This window comes from Uloborus diversus, chromosome 2 (assembly GCF_026930045.1).
Source record: "Uloborus diversus isolate 005 chromosome 2, Udiv.v.3.1, whole genome shotgun sequence".
Taxonomy (NCBI): Eukaryota; Metazoa; Arthropoda; class Arachnida; order Araneae; family Uloboridae; genus Uloborus; species Uloborus diversus.
The window spans coordinates 12,798,905-12,813,295 of NC_072732.1; the positions used below are offsets into that span (position 1 = coordinate 12,798,905).

Below are 14,391 nucleotides of genomic sequence, written 5' to 3' on the forward strand. Positions count from 1 at the left end.
AGCTAAAATTGCCAATTATTTCAAACATATTTTTTAAATATTTTAAGCTGATTTCTAGAAATAAAATATGCCTCGCTCATCTAAAGAACTAGATGCGTAAAAAATAAATAAACAAACAAATTAAATAGCAGCTTTTAAACATAGCAGCTAATACATTTTTTCTATTAACAATATATATATATTTGACCACTTTCAAAAAGAAACAGGAAGTTCTGTCTAGAACTAGACGAGCCTACTTTCCCGTATACCCATACTACTTTCTAGTACCCTATCAATATTCTCAAAAATAGCTAAAATCACAAATTTTTTAAACATATTTTAAGAATACATTAAGCTGATTTCTGGGAATAAAATATTCCTCACTCATCTAAAAAAATTAAATGCGTAAAAAAAGCAGCCACTTTTAAACAAAGCAGCTAATACAATTTTTTCCATTAAAAATATCTTTAACAGATTTCAAAACGAAAAAATAATAATTAAAATTAATAATCTCATTAAAATAAATACATCTTACCAAAAAAAAAAAATCGTTTCTTTTTCCCCTGTTTCCAAAAACAACTTTTTAAATGAATTAATGCGCTTACCAAATTAATAAAAAAAGTAAAATGTCAACTTAAAGAAATAATTTTCATTGTCAAAAAAAAAAAAAAAAAAAAAAAAAAAAAAAGTCTGCGCGTATCTTTATGTAGAAACATAAATGATTTCGAGTTTATTCGCCGAAAACTGAATACCTAAATTAAAACTTTAGCGTAAAAATAAAAACAAGTCAAATCAACAATAATTATTTCACAGTCAAAACCATAGCTGCGGAGTCGGAGTCGGAGTCAATCTCATTTTAGGGTAAAGGAGTCGGAGTTGAATATCTAAGAATCGGAGTCAGTCATTTGTCTTACGTGTATAAAGTTTTGACAAAGCTACGAAGTCAGAGTCGAAGTCGGGGAGTCGGAGTCCGATTAATTGTCGGGAATAGGAGTCGGAGTCGGAGTCAAGTGCCCCTAAATTCTTAGAGTCAAAGTCTGGAGTTTGGCGTCAAGAGCTATTTCCAACAAAATTTGTTTGAAGTAAAATCCGCCTTCAAGTACGGAATCTACATTGACTTTCAGTTTCCCCGTAAGCGCTAATATTAAGGGATTTGAACTGTTCAAAATTGAACGGAAAATTGTTCAATTCAAAAGATATTTTATATATACAAGTTTTTCATCAAAAGCTTTTTCCTACAAAGTGTGTTTGAAGCAAATTCGCCTCACAGTTCGGAATTGCCTTGAATTTTCCCGTAGGCGCTAATGTTAAGTTTTTTTGAACTGTTCAAAATTGAACAAAAAATAGTTAAAATCAATAAGTGAAATATGGGAATGAGGTGTCCTCGCCGAGCTCTTTCGAACAAAAAAAAGTTTGTTCGAATCGGACTATTCATTCAAAAGTTATTAGGGGGGGGGGGACAGACAGACCGACAGACATTTTTTTCCCCATCTCAATACCCTACTTTCCAATTTTTAATTTTTCAATATTTATTTAATTATTTCATTTATTTTTGACTTTTTTTGTTTTTTGCGATATTTTTAAGATGCATTAAGCCTTCTTTCATGCTTTTTTCTTCTTTTTCTGATTTTTACTGGGAAAGTAGGCTAAAAAAGGAATTAAACTTAAAAGCTGCTTAAAATAAAAGCATCATATAAAAAAAAAAGTCGTTTGTTTTTCCGCTGTTGCCGAAAAATAATATTGAAAATGATTCAATGTACTTTTAAAAATTGGCAGAAACAACAAAAATAATTTTCATCGTCAAAAAAAAAAAAAAATCGTCTGCGCATATTTTTATATAGAAACATAAAGTACTCCGAATTTCTCCGCCAAAAACCGAACACATAAATTAAAACTTTAGAGTGAAAATAAAAACAAATCATTAAAATGAATTATTTCACATGGAAAATGCATCGAGCAGCGAATGGCCACCCAAGTCCTAAGTACTTTCTAAGACACTTGCTAAACATTTTTGAAACAAGATTCCCCCTATTCAAACCTTCTACAGAACTAATGAGAATTTATGAGAATGAGCGACCGCCATCTTTGATGACGTCATAGCAGGAGAATGTGCCAGGTGGCGAATGTTTACCTAAGTCCGAAATATTTTCTAGGACACCTACAAAGCATTTTTTTTTGGGGGGGGGGGGGGGAGTCTCCCTACTCTCTTCTAATTTCCTACAGAAACGCTCTCAGATCCAAAATTACCAAGAGCTTTTTCCAACAAAGTCTGTTTTAAGAGCCATTGTCTGTAAGAATCACGCAGTTTACGGCATTTGTGATTGTTGACATTTTTAATTTTTCTTATTTTCACATATGTTGTTCCTTATCATGAATGTAATGTTTGTGCAAAATATGAGCTTTGTCTGCCTTACCGTTTTTGGGAAATTAAATTTTTAAATTTAGGGGGCGTGGCGCATCTTTGCGTGTTTTTCAAATTTGCAGATTTTAAAGTTCTTGTTGATTTAAGCGCCCCTATAATGACATGGATTTTTAAATTCTATACTATTATATGGTCTTCTTAGATACTATTACAGCTGTCAAATCGGTGTCACTACGAGGGCGAGGGCCACAAACTCCGTTTAAAAATGACCAAAAATGAATTTTTTTACTACATTCAATGCCAATTTTCTCAACATGACAACAATTTCATGATGACACCTACGTTTTAACATAAATTCTTAGCTACACTTGCATACATCAAAAATATGTAATAAAATTGGTGTCACTATAAGGGCGCCAGAAGATATTGGAACTTTTGTGTAATAAATTTCACAAAAATGCAAATGTTTAAAATCTAACTACTACTCTCGCCCTCATAGCAGAGATCTGAAACTAATTAAGTTTGATAACCAAAATGTTCGTCTAACATATGAACTAAAAAAATCGGTGTCACTCCTATTACTTTTCGAAATATAATCATTCGAAATTAGTATGTTATGGAGTTATTTAAAAAAAGACTTTTCTAATTCGAGTGGCTTTTTGCACGGTTTGTTTTGAAGTTTAATGTAAAATTACAGTAACGACACCTAAAATAATATGTTTCTAATGCTTTTTATAAAAAAGCTTTATAAAAAGCATTAGAAACACGGTAAATCGATATAGGTAGAGATGGACGTATTGTGTAATGTGCGTTATAGGCTAAAACACTCGTACTAATATTCATTTTTTTTTCACCCATACTGATTCTTTATTTGTTATTTATATTAAAAATGCAACGATTTATAACATAATGTCTTAAATAGTGATGAACATAATGTATTATATAGCGAGCATTCAGAATCTGAAACATAATTTGAGGATGACGTAGACTAAAACAAAGAAAACATAAAAAATCAAATCACCCAGTTTCAGAAAGACGGTCATCTTTTATTGATATCTGGTAATTTTGTAGCACTAAAGCTTGGGAAAACATGGTATCCCGGAGAAATAGGAGAAGTTGACCATTTGCAAGTAAAGGTCAAATGCATGGCAAGGAGGATTAGAATAAATAAATTTATTTGACTGGAAAAAAAGAGAGTATTGGTATGATAATCTAAACACATTATGCACAATAGATCCACCTGGGGTACCTATATCAAAACGGGCATTTTCTATTCAAGATAAAGACGTTCTTACTGCCCAAAGCTGTTTATGTTAAACGTAACTTCTTTGTAATAAATTAAAAATAAATATGGTAAAAACACTATCTGGGTATGATAAGATTAAATTTACAAAATACATAAATAAAGAAAATAAATTAAAAAAAGTAATAATAAATGAAAAAAATACACCACAACATACTAACTTTGAATGATTATATTTCCAAAAGTAGTAGGAATGACACCAATTTTATTAGTGCAAATGTTGGACAAACATGTTGGTTATCAAGCTTAATTAGTTTCAGATCTCTGCTATGAGGGGGCTAGTTGTATTCAGATTAGCAATTGGTCAACTTCTACTACTTCTCCGGGATACCATGTTTTCCCAAGCTTTAGTGTTACAAAATTACCAGACATCAGTAAGAGTTGACCGTCTTTCTGACATTGGGTTATTTGATTTTTTATGTTTTCTTTGTTTTAGTCTACGTCATCCTCAAATTATGTTTCAGATTCTGAATTCTCGCTATATAATACATTATGTTCATAACTATTAAAGACTTTATGTTATAAATAGTTGCATTTTTAATATAAATAACAGATAAAGAATCAGTATGGTTGAAAAAATATGAATATTAGTACGACTGTTTTAGCCTATAACGCACATTACACAATACGTCCATCTGTACCTATATCGATTTACCGTGTTTCTAATGCTTTTATAAAGCTTTTTTTATAAAACGCATTAGAAACATATTATTTTAGGTGTCGCTACTGTAATTTTATATTAAAGTTTAAAACAAACCGTGCAAAAAGCCATTCGAATTAGAAATGTCTTTTTTAAATAACTCCATAACATACTAATTTCGAATGATTATATTTCCGATAATAATAGGAGTGACACCGATTTTTTTAGTTCATATGTTAGACGAACATGTTGGTTATCAAACTTAATTAGTTTCAGATCTCTGCTATGAGGGCGAGAGTAGTAGTTAGATTTTAAACATTTGCATTTTTGTGAAATTTATCACATAAAAGTTCCAATATCTTCTGGCGCCCTTACAGTGACACCAATTTTATTACATATTTTTGATGTATGCAAGTGTAGCTAGGAATTTATGTAAAAATAATAGGTGTCATCATGAAGGCGCTTTGAGAAAATTGGCATTAAATGTAGTAAAAAAATTCATTTTTGGTCATTTTTAAACGGAGTTTGTGGCCGTCGCCCTCGTAGTGACACTGATTTGACAGCTGTTATAGTATCTAAGAAGACCATATAATAGTATAGAATTTAAAAATCCATGTCATTATAGGGGCGCTTAAAGCAACAAGAACTTTAAAATCTGCAAATCTGAAAAACACGCAAAAATGCGCCACGCCTCCTAAATTTAAAAATTTAATTTCCCAAAAACGGTAGGGCAGACAAAGCTCATATTTTGCACAAGCATTACATTAATGATAAGGAACAACACATGTGAAAATAAGAAAAATTAAAAATGTCAACAATCACAACCAGCCTGATCCTTACAGACAATGTCTTTTAAGCAAATTCGCTTTTAATTTCGGGATTAATATTATCTTAAGTTTTACTGTTGACGCTGATGTTAAGTTTTTTGAAACTGTTAAAAATTGTACAAAAAGTTGTTCAAATTAAAAATTGAAATATAGCAGTGCAGTGTCCTCCTTGAGATCTTTCGAAAAAAAAAACCGTTTGCTCAAACTGGACAATTATTCAATCAAAAGTTATTGAGGGGCATGAGGGGTAGAGAATAAGACAGACAGATTAACAGACACACATTTTCCCCGTTTGTAAGTTGAATTTCTGTATTTTGGTCCTGTTTTATAACCCAGTTGATTAACTACATAGAATGATTTCAAGACAATTATAATCCCATGGTATACAGAGAAAGGATTTGTTCGTCTTTCCCTCAATAAAGACACATAATGCTCCTTTTGTGGGCATGTAAATTATAAAGTGTAATCAAAACACAGACTTAGCCTTGATTACTAATTACCAGGATTCTAATTGTTTCGTAAACTGCTGAAGTGACTGCTTCTTCTGTTTCTAATTGAAGCTTTGGGATTGAAAATAATCGTTGACTTTCTTTTCATAAAGGCAGTGGAACAGTTTGACTACCTAACACAGAGGTTCCCCAACTTCAGGCCTTCACAGACCCCCTCCGGAAAAATTACGAACTTTGCGACTCCCCTCCCCCCCCCCCCCCCCCCCGCGGCGACCACACACATGAAAATTCATTTATTCATTGTTCTGTATATTTTTCAGAGCTCTTGTTTAGTTTTCCTTTTTTACATTATTATTCTGAGTTATGAAAGTAAAATTCTATTTCAAATTCAATTAGAAATAAAATTGTTGTCACCTGATTTCTGTAACAAGTTTACTAACAAAAATGAACTTTTGAAGTTAGTAAACAAAACACTGTTAGAATAGTTTAAGTTTTAATTTTTCATATGAACTGTATTTTTATGGCGTCTTAGGATTTTGATTATTAACTATGGTTCGGGCAATCCTACCCTGCGGTGTCGTAATACTGTGATTAGGATCTGCATAGACAATGCTGCCTGCTTAAGTTTTCCTCAATTATAGGGAGCCACGATACTCTACTCGCTATCGTTCACCAGTCTTCGGAAACTGCAAGTAGTTTCATTTATCGCAATCCATTGCATTATTTATTAATTCTTTAAATTAATTTAAAAAAAAAGTATGTTTACTGTTAATACAGAAAAAAACCTCAATTAATTCCACGAGTATCAGTACTACAACATTTCTCACAGCTCTTGTTCATCAGTTCACCACATACTAATTACATCAACAAAGTCCAGCAGGTGCGGGTTTAATATAGTATGAAGTATACTAATAATGCCAATATATTCCGAGAACTAAATGACGAATGAACCTTGACGATTCGGCTAGAATGATAGGAAGATTTTCTGAAATTTGATACCTGTATATGAAAATCTCAAATGTCAAACGTTTACTTGCACTTCAAATGATTCTGCTGAATAAACGCAAGCATATTATGCAGCAAATTTATAAAGCAGTGGTACTCCATAATTGTTAAAATCGACTGCAAACTATAGCATTTCACAGCCTTTGCTTGAAATGATAACCTTTGCTTGAAATATAGAATGTAGGCTAATATATTTAGTCTTGAAAATTTTGGAGCAAAAGTTTTACTTAAAGTATAATATCCCAGCTTTAAAAATGTGTCTCAATGTTCGCATTTTACTTAATATAATTTTGTAACAATATGAACTTTGTCATGTACCCATTTTATTTTTTTTAAAGAACTGTTGATTTTTTTGGAATGGGATTTTTTTTTCTCTTTTGAATAGCCCATAGGTGGTTGCTGTTTTCAGACTGCTGCCCTTATAATGATGGTAAATCAAATTAAAATGTTTCCTTGTTTACTTATGCGTTGAATCTAGTAAATCTACTGTAGTAGGATATTGGCTCTACTCTATTTGCAGATTTAGTTTTTCAAAATATATTTTACTTTTATGTAGAAATAAGCTTACTTTTATTTATTCTTCTTCTAGAAAATACTAATGGAACAAAATCGATAGCCATCAGTTCGAAACACAGCTTGGTCGACTGGTTTCTAAGAAGGAGGGAAAATGGAACGACCAGCAACAAGTGGGGTCACGAATTACCCAGAACGGCAGTGGCACTTTTTTTATCAGACCCAGCTTTCTTCGCACCAGGAAACCTCACCGCTCAAGAGATGGCCTACGAACTCACTATCCAATTGCTGTCTAAGTTCTCTCAGTAAGGAAAAATACTTGTTCAGTAAATTTAGCAATAGCTAATAAGAAGAAATTTTGATACATGAATTGTCTACGGAATGATAAGGCATGACTCATCGAGCTTGCTACGTTTAAATTTGCTAGTTCTCTTTTAAATACGAGGGAGATTCAGAAAGTAAAGAACGTTTGCGTCTCACACTGCCAAGAGCGCGCCGCTCAGATATGTTTTTGTGTTTGCGTGCTCGGCATCTCAGTCGGCATTCCGCCATCACAACGGAAACACCTCCGCACTGCCCATTTTTTCAACATTCCAGTTTAAAATGTGCGTTGCAATTCAAAAAAACCGCGAGTTGTGAGGCGTGTTCTGAGATTCCGCTTTTGTTGGCATAAAACTAAAACGAAAGAAATTTATCTACAAGTGCACGGAGTGGACGGAAGCAATGTAATGAATACAAATTCCTTCTGAAAATGGTGCATTCAGATTAAAATGGCCGAACTAACGTTCAAGACGAAGAGAGGTTGGTGATGACAGATTTTTTTCTCCAGCCGTCCTATAGTCGGGATCTTGCAGCTAGTGGTTTTCACTTGTTTCCAAGAATGAAAACCTGGCCAGCAAACCAGCACTTTGACGACGACAAGGAGGAGCTTTGAGTGCGCGTCACTCAGTGGCTAAGATAGCAGATGATAGAACTCTACGACGAATATTTTCAAAGCGTGTTCACCGCTATGATTTGTGCTTCCATTTGTAATGTGAGTATGTAGCAAAGTTGATTTTAGTCGCTCTTTCAGATGTATATTTAAAAAAAAAATCATGGTTTTTTTCCTTAAATTCTAAAACACTGTTTACTTTCAAAATAGCAATTGTAGTTAAGCTTAAAACCCTAAGATTTGACATTTTTCATGTAGAGTCTTGACTTCAGCGACATGTAGCTCTAAGTGACTTGTGTAACCCTTAACGTGCGAAAAACATAAAGGAAAAATTTAGTGGGGTAAATGTACCATTAATGGGCCGCTTAAGGACATTAGGTAAGTTAAAAAAAATTAAAAAATAATTGTATCCTAAGATTACTAATTCATTATTATTCGAAACTACATGACTGATTACACAAAATCAACAAAAGTATAGCATAGTTAAGAAAAAAAATCTTTACATTCTTTATGCTCTAAAAACGCTCATAATGCTTAACCAATAGTTGTGAAAACTATATAATTGTTAACAGTCGTAATCTGTGAAATTTAAGTTAAAAGTAAGAATATTATAAAGTGCAATCAGAAAGAACAAATGAAACGAGCACGTACAGCGCAAACAATGAAGTTTTAATTTAAGGTGATAAATCAACTATAACACAGGCCTACATCCCAGGTAGCATCAACTCATCGGATTTTGCTCGGCCGATCATCGAACTCCTCCTAAACTCATCGCGTAATGCACGCTGATATCGTTGCGATCAGAATCGGAGAACGGTTTTTGATGAGCTGTTTTTTATCGGAAAACTATATCCTTACGATCAAATTTTCCGATGAAAATTGCCGAGCTGCATTTCATTGGAAAAAGAGATCATAATGATCAAATTTTCCGATGAAAATTGGCCGAGCTACATTTCATCGGAAAAAGAGATCGTAACGATCAAATTTTCCGATGAAAATTTGCCGAGTTACATTTCATCTTAAAAAAAGTAAGTCGTTTAAATTTTCCGATAAAAATTTTCCAAATCTAAAGTTTTTGGAAATCTTCCAACTATTCGAATATCCGACTATTGATCAAACGTAAGGCTATACGGATCAACATTCAGGGTTGAGAATCGGAGGAAAAATGACTGAGACTTTGACTCCGAATCCGACTCCTGGATTTTGGAAAGGTTTATTCTGACTTGCTTCAAAATCAATTCAACTTCAACTGCACGATTCCAACCCGATTACCTCACTGGAATTGCGAACAAAATGAGACTCCGACTCTTGAATGATTTCTCTCTATCTCCAAAACAATTCCACTCCGTTCAATTTGACTCCCAAAATTACCGACTCCGACTCGGTTTGCGGGCAAAATGATCGACTCCGACTCTTCACTAGCTGGCGCCCCAAGTATATTCACTGAATAAAATTCTCACTTTCCGTTCTGAAATCTGTCATGGCTTTGCCACCCGATAGATGGTGCCACAAATGATTTTCCATTTAATACATTATTTTCCTCCTTGGAAAGAGCATTACTTGCTAGTGGTTAGCATATGAATCTCGTATTCCAGAGGTCTAGGGTTCGATTCCCGGCTAAAGGGATTTAGATTGAACTCATGAATCACGTTCATCAAAAGTTGTTAAATTAGAAATTGAATAAACAAGTTATTAAAAATAATTAAAATATATTAAATAATTGTCCCAAATGACGTCATCCGAAAATACCCCTCCTGAAAGTTTTCAAGATGGCGGAAGGGTCACGTGATCATCCAAGATGGCAGACCCTCCCCTTTCCACTGTTAATTTTTTTTTCCTCCTGCTTGTCCCTATATCGCAGTTGTTACTACTTCTCATCGTATTTTCATCCTAAATTCATCGCCTCGGAACAGCACTGCTCGTATATTGCTCCAAATCTCATCGTATTTTCATCCAAAATTCATCGGCGTGGAACAGCACTGCTCGTATATTGCTCCAAATCTCATCGGTATAGGGAGCAAAATTCATCGGATTCCGATGATCGGATTCTACTATTGCCGATGAAACATATTGGAGCAATTTCCGATGAAAACTCATCGGAATCCGATCATCGGCCGATCAAAGTTTGATCGGATTTCGATGAACGTCCGATGATCGGCCGATGAGTTGATGCTACTCGGGATGTTTTTTGGTATTTTGAACTTGATAAGTGTACTTAGCTAATACGAGTGTGCTGATTCTGAATATGAATATGGTTTGAGCCCATGACATCAAAATTTTCCTCAAAATTAAAAAAAAAAAAAAAAAAAAAAAAAAATTGAGATATTTTGTACTAAAGCAAAAAAATACTTTGTTGATATTACCTAAATTGCATTGAAATTATTTCTTTAAAATGTCCTAATACCAAGAAAACCAAATGTCAGCCACCAACAAAAGCAACTATCCACCGCCAAGAAAGACGAAAGAAAATAAACACACGACTAAGGTCAGCTAACATGACTGAACAAGTTAGGTTTTTCATCCTTCTGTATCTCAGCCGCATGAAGACCCCCGGAGTTAATTTGTATACTCAATCTCCACTGAACCCTGACGAAGCCTTGATACATCGATTAAAAACATTTTAGTACAATGTTATGTTTATTTCATTTCAGAAGCAACACTTTTCCATTTTTGCATCTGTCAAAGCATGGCCATGGTCAAAGTCAATTTGACGGCATCGGCAGTTGTTTACAAAATACACTGTTCAAAACAATTAAAGGATATTCTAAGTCTTTGTGCAAAAAAAGGTATTTTTGTTTGCATAGAATCGAAGAAGGGAGTCACAGATGCAAATTTTTCTTAATTTCAAGCATCGCAGTACGCAAATTTTGAGTTTGACGTCGAAGACGACGTTTTAGTGGCGGCGAATGAGATTTCGCTCTTAACTTATTGTACATGACAAAGCAGAAAAGAGTGATCGACATTCAGTAAGCGCGTTGTTTCGATGAATGCGATTCCTCAACGAAGTCATTTAACGGAATCAGAAGCTTCTAAAGTTGGTTGGCAAGCTAGAGAGGAGCCAAACACAAGATAAGGCAGCAGAAGCTATTGGAGTTTTGCAAAGTGTGATTTCTACGATATGGAAACGTTTTTTTTTTTTTTTTGAGACTGGAAATGCTGACCGAAGATCAGGACAAGGTCGCAGACGGTCAACAACCTTGAATGAAGACCGTTATTTAGCTTTGAGGCACCGAAGTACGAATGCCACTCCATTTTAACGACACCTTCGCTCGCGTACTGGCACCACAACATTGACACAAACTGTCCAAAATCGCCTTCACGCTGTAAGTCTGTATGCTCGTCGACCAATAGTGTGTGTCACATTAGCTGCGAGACAAAGTCACGCTACAGGGAGTGGGTAACATAGAGCATGTGAAATGGAGAAGAAATGAATGGAGCTATATTCTTATCTCTGACGAGTCCCGTTTTTGCCTTTATCCTGATAATGGCGTATTTTCATCAGGAGAGAGCGTGGCACTAGAAACAATACAGCGTTTGTGCCCGAAAGTGCCAGACTTGGTGGTGATGGTGCGATGGTGCATGCTGGCATCTCCATTGATGGGCGCACCGATCTGCATGTCATTCCGAATGGGACTCTGACCGATTGTCAAAGTAGGGATGAGATCCTCAAACCTATTGTAGTCCCTTACCCTGCAGCCATTGGAGGTGACTTCATGTTAATGGACGACAATTACAGACCACATCGTTCTAACTTTATCAATGATTTTCTTTTGGCGGAAGGAATCATGCGAATGGAATGGCCAGCGTGTTCTCCAGATATGAACCCAATTGAGCATGTTTGGGGCATTCTAGGCAACGAGTTTCTGGACGCCTACCACCTCCACAAAATCTCCAAGAGATGGAAAGAGCTCTTCAGGAGGAGTGGGGCAGAATACCCCAGCCCCTCATCAATAGCCTCATTAATTATATGCCTCAGAGGTGTTTTACATTGCTGGCCGTCCGGGGTTACCATACCCCCTACTAGAAGCGATTTTCTTTTAAGGAAACCCCAATTTTTTTTATCGCTTTTTCTCTTACGCACAAAGTGCGTTTTTTCCTTTTTGTACCCAAAAGTTTGAAGAAAAGTAATTTTTCCTGCCATACAAATGCAATTTTTGTCTCACGTAGTTTATTACGTCTGTCGATAATGTATCAACCATCCAAAAAGTTCTCCAGGTTCAAAATCAACCCAAAACCTCAATATCCTTTAATTGTTTTGAGCAGTGTAGTTAGAGTCAGTTGTTTGTAGCATCGAGTTGTGTTTTGTTTTCTGAGTGTTTAGTGCGTCATAATGTCATCAAGAAAGTGTAAAAACAGTCCTGATACATTTTGTTGCGTGTGTGGTGATTTAACTATAACAAAGCACCAAAGAAGTATAACAGTATTTATCAAGAAAGCTTATCAGGCTTACTTCGGTGTAGAGCTTGGTGTTCAGGACAAATCTTGGGCTCCACACAAAGTACTCTTAGCTAAAAATGTACACATAGCTCTTTAACCTTTGGCGTTTGTATGGTATATAGGGAACCAAAAAACCATGGAGACGACTGTTAGCTCAAGGGTTTCAATTCGAAAAATAAACATACAATTCAGTATCCTGATTTACCGTCTGCTACACGACCTGAACCTCATTAACCAGGAACTTCCATTCCTCCGCCTTTTCCAACCATCCAACAGCAATCATCAGATGAGAGTTTCAAACGACAAAACCGATGAAGAAAAAGCGAAAAAAAAAACGAATTTATTTAAAAAGAACCCGGCAATTGCCTAACGTAGATAAAACTGCATTGTTTTTTTTATGAACAACTCAATTTTGTAGGAATTTTCTGTTACATATAGTTTTAATAAATATTCTCTCAGTATTTTTGGCAGTTTCTATGAAAAATTTCAAACACACTTTTCTTGAAAACCTGACGTGAATGAAGAAAACTAAGCTCAGATTTGTGATCAGCACCCCATTTACTATGACGCACCTATTAAACTTGAAACACTTTTTCATGAAGAAAAAAAATGTAACCCTGTGTAATTAATTAAAGGTATTAAAGTATAAAAAGCCACATAACAGGAAAAGCATTTCAGTTTTATTCATATTTCCTTTATGCTAGTTTTTATGCGCAATAGATAAAGTCTAATTTTAGAAGTTTCACCAAAGAAAAATAGCTACTTAACATATTTGCTTGAAGAAAACCATTGTAATCCGCGTTACAACACCTGTAACTTTAATTCAAAATAATATGGAAGCTTCAAAAAAATTTCCCTTTACGCTAAAAATTTGTCAATTTCATTGCTGTCAAACTTTCAATTAAAATTAATATTTCGAGTAATAACAGTCATATAAAGGTGTGTAAACTAGTGTAAATGAGCTTCAGAAAAATTCTGAATTTTGGATACCCTCTGTGACCCGAAATTCTATGAAGCTCTTTACAAAATAGCTTAGAAACATTTGCGAAACTACGTTTGCTTATCTCACTGGATTTGCTTCTGTCAATCACGAAGGCAATAGATTAATTGAGGCATTAACACGGGAATGGGAACAAGTCAGTGGTGCTGAATTTTTTAGGAGATATACAAAATGCTTAAAACTATCTTTCTGTAACGTTTTTGATGACAAACTACTGAAAACTTCACAAATAAGATTGAATTCTGGTAGCACGTAAGTTTTAACTGCTATTTGAGTGGACCGCCGTTAGTAGCAGCAAGTGGATACCTATTTTTATTTTTTTTGGATTTATTCTGGTTCCCATATCAACGCCTCAATTACCGTTTACAGTGATTCATGATATTAATCGCAACCTTGATTTCTCAAAAAAGTTCGGAGGGGAGGGGGACTGAAAGAAAATAAATAATGTCTTCATATCTGCCAAATACGTAACCATTAAGCGAGCAAACGAAAAAAATAAATAAATATGATCTTTTTTTCACATGTTAATGAAAGTTTTTAGCATATCATCAGAATAATTAATTACTAATAAAAAAGGGAAGATTTCGACCAGTCTTGTTTAAGGTTAAAGAAAATTGTCTAAAATTATTGGGGAGACTAGGGTTAGTTGTGCCACTAGGCTTGCTGACTGAGCAGATAGGTTTCAGAACCAGTTGTTTCCTGTCAGGGAGCAGGTTCATTGTCTCAGTGTGCTTCAAATGTTTGGAAATATAGAGTTGAATTGTTCTTAATATAAAAATATTTACTGCGTTTACTATAGCAAAAGTAAATTTTGTGATCTACGTTGGAATCGTCATGATGGCCAATAATGATACTGAGGTTTTCAAACTTTCTCAACATTATTTAACTATTTATTTTTGAGTTGTTATTCTATGCATTTCATTTGTTGATCATGACAACATTTCG

General features: G+C 34.5%; 1 protein-coding gene across 1 annotated transcript in view; it reads left to right on the forward strand.

Annotated features, from left to right (window-relative positions):
• LOC129216868 (uncharacterized protein CG3556-like) overlaps window positions 1–14,391 on the forward strand; it is an 80,381-nt gene that overhangs the window by 23,783 nt on the left and 42,207 nt on the right. The window contains exon 4 of the mRNA XM_054851083.1: window positions 7,155–7,383. Within this exon, the coding sequence (XP_054707058.1) occupies window positions 7,155–7,383 (229 nt within the window). The remainder of the gene's footprint in view (window positions 1–7,154; window positions 7,384–14,391) is intronic.